The 13,618-nt window shown below is 43.5% G+C and overlaps 1 protein-coding gene and 1 long non-coding RNA gene across 3 annotated transcripts in view; both read left to right on the forward strand.

Moving 5' to 3' along the window:
* The window catches only part of LOC147625744 (mRNA-decapping enzyme-like protein), a 40,333-nt gene extending 30,128 nt beyond the window's left edge, over nucleotides 1-10,205 (forward strand). For both annotated transcript variants that reach the window (XM_086817294.1, XM_086817295.1), the window contains exons 7-9: nucleotides 9,040-9,160; nucleotides 9,288-9,722; nucleotides 9,872-10,205. In XM_086817294.1, coding sequence (XP_086673420.1) covers nucleotides 9,040-9,160; nucleotides 9,288-9,722; nucleotides 9,872-9,934 — 619 coding nt within the window. In that variant the 3' untranslated portion in view covers nucleotides 9,935-10,205. The remainder of the gene's footprint in view (nucleotides 1-9,039; nucleotides 9,161-9,287; nucleotides 9,723-9,871) is intronic.
* LOC147625745 (uncharacterized) lies at nucleotides 4,100-8,332 on the forward strand. The gene is made up of 2 exons (XR_015268723.1): nucleotides 4,100-6,982; nucleotides 7,014-8,332. It is a non-coding gene; the product is annotated as an uncharacterized LOC147625745 (long non-coding RNA).
* Nucleotides 10,206-13,618: the final 3,413 nt, after the last annotated feature.

Consider the following 13,618-nt stretch of genomic DNA (forward strand, 5'->3'; position numbering starts at 1 on the left):
CTTAAAGCCCTTAGCCACTAACTTGGCTTTGTATCTTGGCTTTGCATCTGGTGCAACTTTGAGCCTGTAAACCCACTTGCATGGCAAAACCTTCTTGCCTGCAGGCAAATGCACCAACTTCCATGTTCCATTTTTTGTGCAGAGAATCCATCTCTGACTTCATGGCACGCTCCCATAGAGCTTTGTCTGCCCTCTGTAAGGCCTCCTTATAACATGAGGGCTCCCCACAGTCAGTGAGCATCAAGTAGTCAACCCCTGGAACAAACCTGTCAGGGGCTCTGGAGGGTCTAGTGGACCTCCGTACCCAATGACTATCATTTGCAGGTTGCTGTCCAGCCTGCATATCACCCATTGGTGTCTCCTGTTCCATGCCATAAGGCTGAAATATCATGCCCGGTATTTCTTCTAACTGTGATATATCCATAGGGATATCTTCTGCCATCTCTGGCTGTCCATTTGGACCATTTTCAGCACCATTTAAGGGCTAGTTTTCCTGCTGTAATGGCTGATTTACAGCCCTTGGTTGTTGTCCATGATGTCCATCATCATCAAAGATGACTCTGCCAGGCTCCTGTTGCATTGCAGGCTCCTTATACATGCATGTTTCATAAAAAATGACATCATTGCTGCGTATGATCTCTCTATTCATGGGATCCCAAAGTCTATACCCCATTTCACCTCTGTCACCATATCCTAGGAATATGCATTTGTGAGACTTAGGATCAAGTTTGGTGCGCATTTCCCTGCGTATGTGCACGTACGCAACGCATCCAAACACTCTCAAGTGCTTGTATGACGGAGGCTTCCCTGTCCATACTTCTTTTGGCACTTTCCCACCAAGCCTCGTGTTAGGTGACCTGTTTATAAGGTGAACGGCTGTCATAACAGCTTCAGTCCAAAAACCATGAGGTAATGAAGCATGTGACAACATAGAACGGACCTTCTCCTGTATGGTCCTGTTCATCCTCTCTGCTGTCCCGTTTTGTGGAGGATCATAAGGAGTAGAGAGCTCCCTCTTGATGCCTTTAGCATCACAAAAGTCCTGAAACTGTTTGGACATGTACTCTCCACCATTGTCGGAACGCAAAGCTTTCAGTGTTTTGCCAGTTTGATTCTCAACAAGAGTAACAAACTTCTCAAACACTGAGAATGTATCACTCTTCAAACGAAGAGGATAAACCCACACCTTGCGTGTGGCATCATCAATAAAAGACACAAAATATTTTGTCCCTCCCAAAGAAAGCTGAGGCATCTCACATACATCTGTATGCACAAGCTCTAACTGAGCATCTTTCTGTCCAAGAGCTTTCTTGTGGGGGCACTGTAGTTGCCTACCATATATACAATGCTCACAAAACTGAAAACTTGAAAACTTTAGAGAAGGCAAGTAACCCAAACGAGACAATTGCTCCATTCCTTTGACACTCATGTGTCCCAGCCGGCTATGCCACATAGAGATTTCCGGCAGCTCGGTTGCATTTACATTAGCATGGTGACAAACACCTGCATGCATGAAATAAAGAGTGTCCACCTTAGAGCCTCTGGCAACAACCAGTGAGCCCTTACAAATCTTCCACTTTCTACGACCAAATGTGGTAACATAATCAGCATCATCAAGCTGTCCAGTAGAAAGCAGATTCTTCTTGATCTCAGGCACATGCCTGACATCATGGAGCATAAGCTGTGAGCCATCTGAAAACACAAGCCTCACATCACCTCTGCCAAGAATCTTGCATGCATGGTTATCACCCAAATAAACCACTCCTTCATTGCCAGCAGTATACCTGACAAACAAGTCTCTGCAACCTGTGACATGAAAGGAGGCACCTGAATCAATGATCCATGAGTGCATACCATGACCACCTGTAAGAAGTGAATGGGCATCAAGTGAAGACGTAAATAGGACCTCATCCTCACTGCCACCTGCATGTGACACATTGATTTCTTCAATCTTGACTCCACTTTTGCCCTTTGGCTTTACATCTTTGGCTTCATCATTGTCTTTGTCTTTGCCTTTTCCCTTTTCTTTTTGATCATTTTTCCATTTGTAGCATTGCTTTTTAATGTGTCCCTTCTTGCCACAATAATGGCATTCCAAATCCTTTTTGGAGCGAGACTTGCTCCTTCCCCTTTCTTGGCTTTTCTCCCTTTGCTGGGATCTCCCACGTGCATTCATTGCATTGGACTTTCCAACAGAGTTGTTTTTCCTGTTCATCTCTTCTTGAAGAAGAGCACCCTCAACATCTGCATATGACAGCATAGCATGCGAATTGCTAGTGGCTGTCCTGAATGTGTCCCAACTCTCTGGCAAAGTGCATAACAGAAAAGTGGCTTTGAACTCATCGTCCATTGCCAACTTTTGATTTATAACTTGGCTGACAATACCATTAAACTCATTGAGATGGGCTGTCATAGATGCCCCTTCCTTCATCTGAAGACCTATGAGTTTCTTCAACCAATACACTTTGCTTGAGGCACTTTGCTGGGCATACAAGTCCTGCAATCTCTGCCACATTCCCCAAGCTGTCTTCTCTTCACGAATGCTGAAAAGTAATGAGTCTGACACAGACAACATGATAGTAGATCTTGCCAGCTCATCCATATCTTCCCACTCTTCAGCAGTAAGAGAAGCGGGCATTACACCCCTTTCTTTGATAGGCTTGTGCTGCTTTTTCTGGAGCAACACATTGTAGCACTGGGTTTTCCAAATATCATAATTATGCGAGCCTTCAAGCTTCTTGATGTGAAGCAATGAAGAGCTCTCACCTGTGGTTGCCATAGCAATATGCAACCTGTCAATGCCTGACTCCCTGCAAAAATGTGCAAACACTGCACCAAAAAGCACACAAAGTGCTCACAGTTGTTCTCCCAAGCTTTATCTCCCACTGCGGAAGCACAAATGCAACTTTTCTTCCACTTTATGTGATGAAATCACCAAAATCTGGTTGCTGCAGATTTTGGACAGCACCTTAAATGTGCTCTGTTGCCCTTCCAAAGTACTGTACAGCAGTACCAAGTGCTCACCAAAGATGTACCAAACCTGTACCGGCAAGTACAGCAGCTGAAATTGAGCCTTTTGGTCACTCAAAACAGTGTACAGCCATGCCAAAACTTGCACAAAGCTGTGCCAAATCTGTACCAGCAGGTACAGTAGCAATAAATGCTATCCTGGCTGTCCAAATGAGTGAAAATCAGACTTTTACAGTCCCGAACACTGCATACAATAGTCCCGAACAGAAATTGGGCAAAAGCCCCTTGACTGCAAGCTGATTTTTGAGGATTCAAGGCATAAATGTCTTGCCTGCTGCTTTGCCAAGCTCAACAAGCATACGAACTTGAAAAACCCCTTGATTTAAGATCAATTTCTGATCATACATGGTACATTGACGCACATGAAGGCATCCAGAGTGTTCATGATGCTTCCCCCTAGCCACATATACATCCAGTACATAAAACCCCCTTGATTTACAGGCACATTTAGTGCTTGTCAGGCATCAACACATTATCCACAGCATCAAATGCGATTGCCTGCATGCAAATCAATCCAATCGGCATAAAAGCCTCTTGATTTGCACTGCAATTTGCTGCAATTTTGCCCAAATGTGCGATTTTTCACATCATACAGCATGTATGAGTGCTTAATTGCACAATTACATCAAAAGCCCCAAATTTCGACATCCAATTTCTTGCAAATTGATCCTGATTGTGACCAATGTCACCCAATTTTGCCAATTTTGCTCAAAAAATGAGCAATTGGGCACCTGTACCTGCTCAATTGATTACTGTACTTGCTCAATTGCAAATCCCAAATAAAAAATTGAAGCAAATATCTCTGAAATTCCTGCAGAAAAGGGGCGTTGAATTTGCTGCTGTTGTATTGATGCTGCTGCTGCTGGAAAACTGTGCAGATGGAGGGCTCTTCAAGCGTGCTGTAGAAGTCTGACTCGACCCAGGTCAGCAACAAAGGGTTGCAGGAAGATGCGCATGCCTACAGGCGAGAGCTTATCTCTCAAGCACAGGTTGAGGCAGAGATGGAGGCGTTGTGTGAGCTTTTGCCGATGACGTATGGAAGCGTGAGCAGAAGCCGTGACAGAGATGGCGGTATAATAGCCTGCACTGCAGCGCCTGCAGAGCGACGACAAACGCAGCGTAGCTTGTAACAGTGTTACCCTCGTAACTACCCTGCTTTACTTCACTTCGCGTGTACCCTGTAGCCCACGTAAGGCGAGTTACGCTATCGAGTCGGCGTAAGGCGAGTTACGCTATTGAGTCGGCGACGATGGAAACAAAGACTCTCCCGCACGTCGCCCACGTTTACGCTGGCAAATCCGCTCGTCGTCACCCACGTTTGCCTCCCGGCAGGGCGACGCTAGTGCTAAGAGAACTGCCGCCGCTGGTCAATGTGTAGTAGAAGCGATGACGTCGTTGACGCCCAAGGCCCCAAAGGAGAGAGAGATCGTCTGCGCATACGCTGACAACTCCCGGTTCTATTGGCTGGCGCCTTCTCGCTTTCTCTTCCAGCGGTTGGTTTCCTCAACCTGTCACCTGCTGGTGTTTGTTGTGGGCATGGCTTACAGGTCAGCAGGTTTGATCACCCCTGGCCTTCTTCTTGGCTCTGATACCAGTTGTGTGGGAGAATGAAGAAAATTAGGGTTAGGTTAATTCATGTGGGAGACATACACAGAGAGAACAAGGGAGAGAGAGAGAGAGAGAGTTGTGGGGATAAGTCAACTCATCGATAGCATGAGTGTGTGACTCCCCTATCACACATGTATATTGCACTAGTACACATAGTGCACTTAGTACATTAAAAGTACTAAGTGTACTATGTACTATAACTTATGGGCTTGTACACACTATAAGGGTGGGCATAACGCCTTTACCCCAACAACTGACTGAAACTGATGCAAAAGCTACTTGTAATGAAGCAAAGACTGAACAGAAAACAACTCGTGCTATGTAGCACGGTCCACAATAGAATACGTATGTCTGTTTTGCAGAAAACTGCACTGTCGAAATTTTTGCACAAAATGACGAAAACACGTGTACAGAACTTGTAATGCAAAAACGGAGCCCGAAACGACCTCAGATGCAATTTCTGAGAACGCAAAGCCCTATGGGCCTATCTGCAGAGTATAGGGACCTGCAAGCGCTCGTGAAAGCTCACCTCAATCGGAGAACGTGAGTCGGAGGGTGCTAGCGGCGTAGCCCTGGGAGCCGATGCCTGCTTTGATACCAATTGTTGGAATTAGGGTTGCAGGAAAGCACACAAAGCTTGGAGAAGAAAAAGCAAGAATGCACACAACACACAATGTATTAGATTGTGTCAATGTACAAAGATAAGTCAGCCCTAGAATTATGGGCGTATATACAAGCCGGGGGAAAAAACCTCCTAAGGAGGGAAAAAGTGCCCCGGCGGTCCTAAGTGTGTTCACACACATCACTGCCTATATATATGGCAACACTAAAGCAGCATCAAACTGCTTAACAAAAGATAATGCTTTTTGTGTATCCCGCTTTCTATGAAAAGCATCAAACTTGATGCTCTTCTCTCCCAGCTTAAAGTCCATCTTGATGGTTAATGAAGGCTCCTTTGCCTTCCCTCTTGATTACTTGACCCGAAGATGCTGCATCCGAGAGAGCGGACCTAAGGATAGTCTCCCTGTTTTCTCCTTGAGAAATGGAACGGGTAGCTCTAGATCCTTCTGCAATGGTGACTCCTTTGGAACGAAGATAAGCTTTAGCAGCTGCAACTCCTTCAGCTTCGCTGGCTCGATCCTTGATGAAATCTTTAAACATTTGAGCCCTTCTATGGTCTTGTTCCTTCTTGGCTCTCCAAGCAAGGAATTCTTTGTCTTTGAGAAATTGTAAGAACCGCCGAAAATCTAATGACATGGCCGCGGTCTCATGAGTCATTATGGATTGATGGCCTTGGTTCCCATCTTGAAGTCCTGGATCAGCCTGATAGTTGTTCGCTTCATTAGGCTCTTGGTTTCCCTCTTCTCTTGACATGGCTCTATCACCCCAAGAAGTTTCTTGAAGAGAAATCTTGCTCTGATACCACTATAAGCCTAGCAGGGCATGCCGTGACAGATTCAACCATGTATCCAAGAGATATAAATATAGAGAGAGAGGGAGAAGGGTTAGAGAACTTTGCATAGTACACCACACTGACCAGGGAACATGCCCCGCTCCCTTTCAGGAATTTATTCAGGAACAATCCACGGGCACGTTGGCTAGGATCAATACAATAATGAATACAAAAGCAAACAAATATGCTGATGTAGAATCCGAAGTCGAAGTTGATGTCGAGGCATGAGATTTCTAATGCCGAGCATACCACGAGGATGACCCACAAGAATCTCTCACCGGGCTAGTGATCCAAGTCCAAGTCCAAGTCCGGATCCAAGTCCAAGTCCAAGTCCAAATCCCAAGCCCAACGTACTCCAAGCTTATAAACAAGATGCATAGGTGATTCGTGTAGATGATGAAACTTATGGTGGTCAATTATAGTCTTGTCACCCAAAACTGGAAAAGAAACAACTCACCAGAGGTTTTACTGGGGAGTATAATCCAGGACCAGTTCACGAAGCAACAAAGTATGGACCAGTCAGCAGTAGTAAGATATAGCGAAAATCAGCTTGTTTGGCTAGGTTCAGTTGGTGAAGATCAAGCTACAACTGGTCGTTAAAGTGGCGGCCAGGTAGCTGGCAACAGATGGTGCACATGAGTTCAGTACAGATGGCGGGGCTTGGCCAAACAGGTGGCTGGGTGACGGTGCTGAGTAGGTGGCGCAAGTGCTGTAGGTGGTGGCCACGCCGGCTGGGCTGGCAGGCGATGCTGGTTGGCTGGCTGTCGACAGAAGTGCAGGGAGCAAGGATGGCGCAGGCGGCAGAAGCTGGGGCAAGCGGCACTGTGCTGGTTGAGGCTGGGCGTTGACGACACTGTTGGAGCTGAGCGGTGGCAGCGCTGATGACTGCAGGTGGAGCTGGTTGTGCAGGTGGCTGATACAGGTGGAGCTGGTTGTGCAGGTGGCTGAGACAGGTGGCACAAGGGCATCAGCTTCAATCGGTGGCAGCCGCCCGCAGATAGGTGGCGATGAAGTTTCAGGCCCCAACGATGATGATCTTCTCGCACTCTCCCACAACCTTGATGATGATGTTGATGAAGGTGAGGATAATCAATGAATGAGGAGAAGGTAAAGAGGTTCATGCTTCTTTTATACCTTGGGGAAGCCTTGCTTTTTGCCAAAAGCAATGCTTTTGCTTTGTTTTCTTCATTTACTTTGCTTTTGGTCTTTTTACTCTTTGCTCTTCCTTTTGCTTTTTAATAATAAATATTACTCGAATTTTGTCAAATTTCTTTAACTTTGCTTTTCTAACTTCAAGGCCTTGCTTTTTAGCCCTGAAGTTTCTTTTTGAAAAAGTGGCTTTGAGCTTTTTGGTCCAGCTCAGTCTCCTCTTGCTAGTGTGGTCTCTGGCTCGCGGTCAACCTAGTTTGACTTTTTGCTTTTTCTTGCTTTTTGACCAAGATTGGTGCTTTTTCTTGAGCAAACCTTATGGTCCCTTTCCCCATGTCTTCTTCCACATGTCTGGTGTCCGGGCATGGGTTCCATCATGTGAAACAGTGCTAGGAGGGCCAAATAGCTACAACATGGCAACAGTCACAGGTATTGTGGAGTGTGTGGTTCTGTCGTCTATTGGTAGATATTGGTATTAGATAGCCGCCTTCTACAACCATTTTCACTGATAGCCAGAGTGCATTGGCAATGGCGTGGAATCCGGTTTTTCATGCGCGGAGAAAGCACATTGAGGTGCATTATCATTATGTCAGGGAGAGGCTCTATGTAGGAGAGATAGCCTTGACTTACGTGCCTACACAAGCCCATTTGGGAGATGGGTTTACCAAGTCTCTTTCGAGAGAGAAGTTTGAAGATTTTCGCAATGCTTTAAACTTATTACCTCTACCAAGGTAGTTTTTTACACCCTGTACAGGTTCACACCATTCACTTCAGGGGGGTTTGTTAGCCATTTGGCCTGTGGGAAGTCCTGGTGTGAACACCTCTACCCATGGGCACTTTTTACTTTGGCTGGATGGAGGTTTTTTCCCTATGGGAACACACCCTTGTGTGTTGGGCCTTGAGCCTTAGAGTACTTAAGAGTACTTTGTACTTTCATTCATAATATAGTACATTTTCCAGCCTGAGTATCTGTCATGTTTTTTCTCTTAGAGCTCGACTGTGTGTGTGTGTGTCTGTGCGTGTTATCTTGCAGAGCTCCCCCACCATAGTCAACAAGGGAAATAGAGAGCAAGAAGTGGGCGTGGGGGTGGGAGGGTTGGGCATGGTGGTGCAAGATTCTCCGTCAGCAACCCGATCTGCCTCTTTCCGTAACACACCTACCAACAGCCTACAGTGTGCTAGATTCAGCCCAAAACTCATCATGATGATGTCTTTATCTTGCAGTAGTTCCGGTAAGCTGGAGGAGGAGGAAGTTAGGCCTTTTGGGCCTTTATAGCAGGGAGGTAAGGATTTTCAGCCTTTGCATTTGCAACTTTTGTTCTATATTATCAGTAAAGCAAATGCAAGCCATCTCTGAGAGGGACATTTAGGTCTACCCAAACAAATGGTATATACAAATTGCATGCCTTAGAGAAGGCCAGTCCTCTTACTTCTTATGGGATAGCAGGGATATAAAAATTGCATGCCTTTGAGAAGGCCAATCCTCTTACATATAGAATTTAAAGCAGGGAGGGCTATGTATTATACTTAAGATTGTGCCTTCTCGAAATAGCTCTCAAGTATCTCAGTGACATGTCGTATTACCTTGCCGTCATGATAGGTAAGGCAAGGTAGTCTTCATATTCTTTGGACACGAAATAATGAATTATGCAACGGAATGCAGGCAAAGGCAGGCGGGCAGTTGGTGAAGTGAGTTTTTATTATAAAGCAAGTTTAGAAAGGACATTCTTTTGTGGAACAAGGAAGATGGCTACATATAAGGTGCTATGTGCCTAACACATGTTCTCGTTGACTTGCAGTGATGAGTTCCAAGAGCTGGAAGCAGTTCCAACATCAGCAACTGTAGAAGGTCCTCTGGAACCATCATCAGCCCCATCAGCTGCAGGCGTTTCAGAGGATCCCTTAGGGCGCTTCTTCAGTGTACGATTCACAAAAACACGTTGCCCAAGCTGGAGACTTCAAGGATCCTAAAAGGGATATTAGTTCTTATGTATCTCCATTTTAGTTTTGCTCATGTAATTGATTGGATTGAGTTCCTTGGATGCAGAATGCTGTGCACCTTAATGTCCATGAATCTGTAGCTTCCATGGGTATGAAATCGACTGTTCCTATCCACCCATCTCCTGTGCATCCTCCTATCAGCACTGTTCCCACATTCTCACCGGTGCTTGCAATGCCACCTCCACCTCCTCCACCACCAGCTCTGCCACTATCCACAAACCAACCTGCTGGTGAGACTAGGAGCACTACTACTTCAGAACTTCCATTCAAGCCTTACTTTTTTGTGCCACCTCCTTTGCCTTCATCTCAGCCAACCACTCTTCATCCTCCACCTGCATTGCAGCCCTCTGTTGGAGCTCCTCTGCTGCAGCCATTCCCTCCACCTGCCCCTTCACCTTCTTTAGCACCAAGTCCAACCTTGCCAAACAGGTCAAGTATCAGCAGAGACGGACTTCGTGATGCACTTATTCGTCTCGTGCAGGTGACTCCTTTCTGAGTATTTATCCCTTCGTGTTTGTGCATGTACTGTCAGGATGCATTGGCACATGCTTAACACGAGAGAGAGAGAGAGAGAGAGAGAGAGAGAGAGAGAGAGAGAGAGTTTTGACTAATTTGTGATACCGCTTGCAGAATGATAACTTTATTGACATGGTCTATGAGGAGGTGTTGAAGGCACATAGGTTGCCAGCATAGCATATAAGTTGTGCTTTACAAATATCAGTGTGCACTATCTAGTTTGGGAATAATATCTATGTACATTTTTTGTAATATCGCAAGAGTTGTGCTGTCACTTGAATGGAGAGTTATAGAGTTGAATGGAAGCCCCATGAACATGCCTTGTTTTTGCAAGATGAGCAGTAGGTATTTTCTAAAAGACTAATGCTCTTTATGATGGTTTTGAAAGAGACTCTAATGTTGCTATAAATTGATGAAATATGGGCTTAAAATGATCCCAGTAGCCAAACATTAAAGCAAGCTCTCTCTCTCTCTCTCTCTCTCTCTCTCTCTGTATGTGTGCCTTCTTCGAGCCTGGTACAACATTTCTAGCTCTCTCATTATCATTGATGCCATACAGGTCCATACAGGTCTTTAGGAAACGAACAGAAATGATCCCTAGTAGCCTTTGTGCACATGCTGTTGATTCTCGAGAAATTATATGCACATGTTATGTTCTTGTGACTCTTGTCCCTAGTGTGTAGAGAAGATATAATGTAGAATGATTTCTTGTCTCAGCTTTAATATGACTCACGAGATTATACATGCTTGAAATGGTTGTTACAGGTCTACTTAATAATCTTTTGTATGTTTGATGAATCTTTTGCCTGTATAGTACTTTGATCAAATTACAACATGTTTGAGCGACTATAAGGGTAGAGCTTGGGCCATGGCATTTTTATCTGCTGTTGCAAATTTTCAGTTTCATAGGTGCAAGCATGGGCCTTTTTGGGTTGAAATGAGGAGTATCCACTTCGTCTTAATTCTCATGTCTTCTGATATTTTGTGAATATGAGATTATTCATAGTTGTTGTGAATATGAGATTAGTCGTAGTTGCATGAAATGGTATCACAACAAAACGAGATATAGTATTCATCAGTGTTGATGGTGTCCATTTTGAAGATGTATACATGTAAGGATTCTACATTGATTATTTTGCTCTGCTTTTTCAGTGAAGTCTCTTTTGCACATGTACAAAAGAATCATTGTGTCAGGAACCATGAAGGAAAATGGATCCTTTTCATCAATGTACGTTTCTGATGGCACAATAATGACTCATTAAGAACCTTTGTTATGAGGCACCACCACCTGTGTATAGCTAAGAAACCTTTGTTAAGAGGCACCAACTTTTGTATGGCTTTTTTTAACCTCAGCTTGTTTCTGGCAAACGCACCACCTGTTGCATGGCCAAGAAACCTTTGTTAAGAGGTATGTGTTTATGACCTTGCATAAGTGGGCCTACACGAGAGGGCCTTTAGGTAGTTTGTCATATCCTTGTGGATGTGGAAGGCCTAGTCATCCTGCTGGTAAAACTTGTGGAGTTTGTTAAGGTCCATGAGTTATACCTATCTAGAGGCTTGATTTGCATCAACATAGACGTTGCCCTGCCAGCTCTTTAGTTTGACACATCAACAATGACATTCTTGTATTCAATACCATTGCTATTGAGGTCCTTTTTGTGATGTTAGATATCTCTTGACCGTATACTAGGCACCATATTCACGGTTTGAAAGTGTTGATTCAAAGGAATTTTTGAAAGTATGCCGCTTTCATCTTTTGCATGTCTTTCTTGCCTACAATTAATGAGCTTTTTAACAGAGTGCATGGTCAACCTAAATATATGGTTAGTCTAGAATTAGCCTTGACTTATCAGTGGTAAAAATCTTCAAAATTCTCAAAGCATGTAAAATTTACTTGCATACTTTCAAGTGGAGAGTTTTTGGGTTGTTTTTTCCTCCTACTCACACCAATCTTGCTTATCCCAACCTACTGCAAGAATATTGATGCAAACAAAACATAGAAATCAAGCAAATAAGCAAGTAAAATATGGGTTTTCACTCTCCAAAACCAATACATAAAAATGAACATTTCCCAAGGAAAAAAGGATGAAACAAACACAACACATTCAAAACGCTACTACCAAATATTTTGAGGTGTGATCCTCTAATCAACACTAGACAGTATTGGATGTGCTCAATAAGTAGGAATCAAAACAAAGTTAGGAATAAGCCCTAAGGCTATTCCCCAACATCGAATTCTCGATCAATTCCTGATTTTTCATAGCTGTGAGTTTTCATGGTCGTGAAAAACCAGAGATTTTCACACTAACGTACCGATACAATGTCATGGAAACTTTGTGAAAGAGCCGCAACAAATGCAACTTCCGTTGTGGATGTGCTAACTCCTTACCCAGATCATGTCTTTGTTGTCACATTGGAAATCTCCATTGCTAATTGGGTGTTGAGGGAGAGTTGATCTCGACTTGATGAAAGCAAGAAGAGATCCCAGCACTTGTTCATTTAAGCAAGAGGAAGAAGAAGGAAGTTTGTGCAAGGAAGCCTAGACTATCATGCAATCATCCATCAAGCTAAGCATGAATCAACACAAAGCATGCAAGAGATAATGGAGGAGAAGAGAGCCCACACACCATGTATTGTCAAGGAGAATGACATATTCTATTGAATGTATATGAAGCTAGTTTTCATAATTGATTGGCCAAGACATAAAAATATCATTGGCACACTATTCTAGCTTCTAATAAGTATATGTAACATAAAGTCTTTGAACTTCCTCAATCACTAAGCTCATGTAAGGCTGCTTTATATACTTCAGTGCCATCTTACAAAAGATACACTTTCAATAGAAAGAAGATGGTGCATCACCTTACAAAATAGGGCAAGGGGAAGACATGTTAAGTAGTTAAAACTACCTCACCTTCTAAATTTTAGAGTTTAATTTTTTTCCCACCTTCATGGTTTTCCATCCCCAAAACCATGGATTTGTTGTACTACATCACCTAGACACTAGGGGACATAAAGGTTGTTGCTCTAAATTTTAGTTTATGAGTGTTATGCCAAAGACTAGTGAATTTCTCCAAACCATGCCTTGAAAGGCTTTAACACTTGCATTTTTGGCCTCTTGCATTATTGTATTTTCACTAGAAATGAAAAAGCCATAAAAAGTAAATAAATTAAAACCATCAAGCATTATTTCCTTTCAATCCACTCTTCTATTAGGCGTAAGTAGCTTAGCATAACCTAAAACATGAGGCTAGACATGAGCTCTATGAAAAAAGCAACGTGAGTGTCTAGAGTTCCCCAAGCCATGATCTAAGGTTTGAAATTGTTGTGAGGAAATTTTCCTTGTGTACATACTCATTCACTTATGTCTTGGAAACTAACTCACTGTTCACACTATACCGTGTAGTAGACACACCGAACCATGGACTTGGAAATTCGTTTCACACTAAAATTTCGTCTTGGTTCTAGTCTTTATGCCAAATCTTGTCATGGCTAATAAAAGGGCAATAATGTCAATATTTCACAATCAATTTCATGAGAATTATTGTGACACCATACTGCTACAATAGTTGGCTATTTGTTTTTGACAGTCCTGAAAACTATGCTTACAACCCTAGCTAAGGACTTTCACACCACTAGGCTCTAATAAGGGAGTTATAAACCACACGAGATAAGTACTTTCATATTATGCCTTGAACCCATGCCTTAAAAAAAACAAGCACAATGGTCATGAGGACCAGGACCAAGCTAGCTGGTCCAATGTCCATCCAAACTTTAATACCACATGTAGTAGTACAGTAACCATGGAAGGCCACTTGCCATTAGAATTTCGTAGAGACGAGAGATTTCATTGATGTTGAG

The sequence above is a fragment of the Cibotium barometz genome, chromosome 23 (genome assembly GCF_041138505.1).
Source record: "Cibotium barometz isolate CiBa-2024 chromosome 23, ASM4113850v1, whole genome shotgun sequence".
In the NCBI taxonomy this organism is placed as follows: Eukaryota; Viridiplantae; Streptophyta; class Polypodiopsida; order Cyatheales; family Cibotiaceae; genus Cibotium; species Cibotium barometz.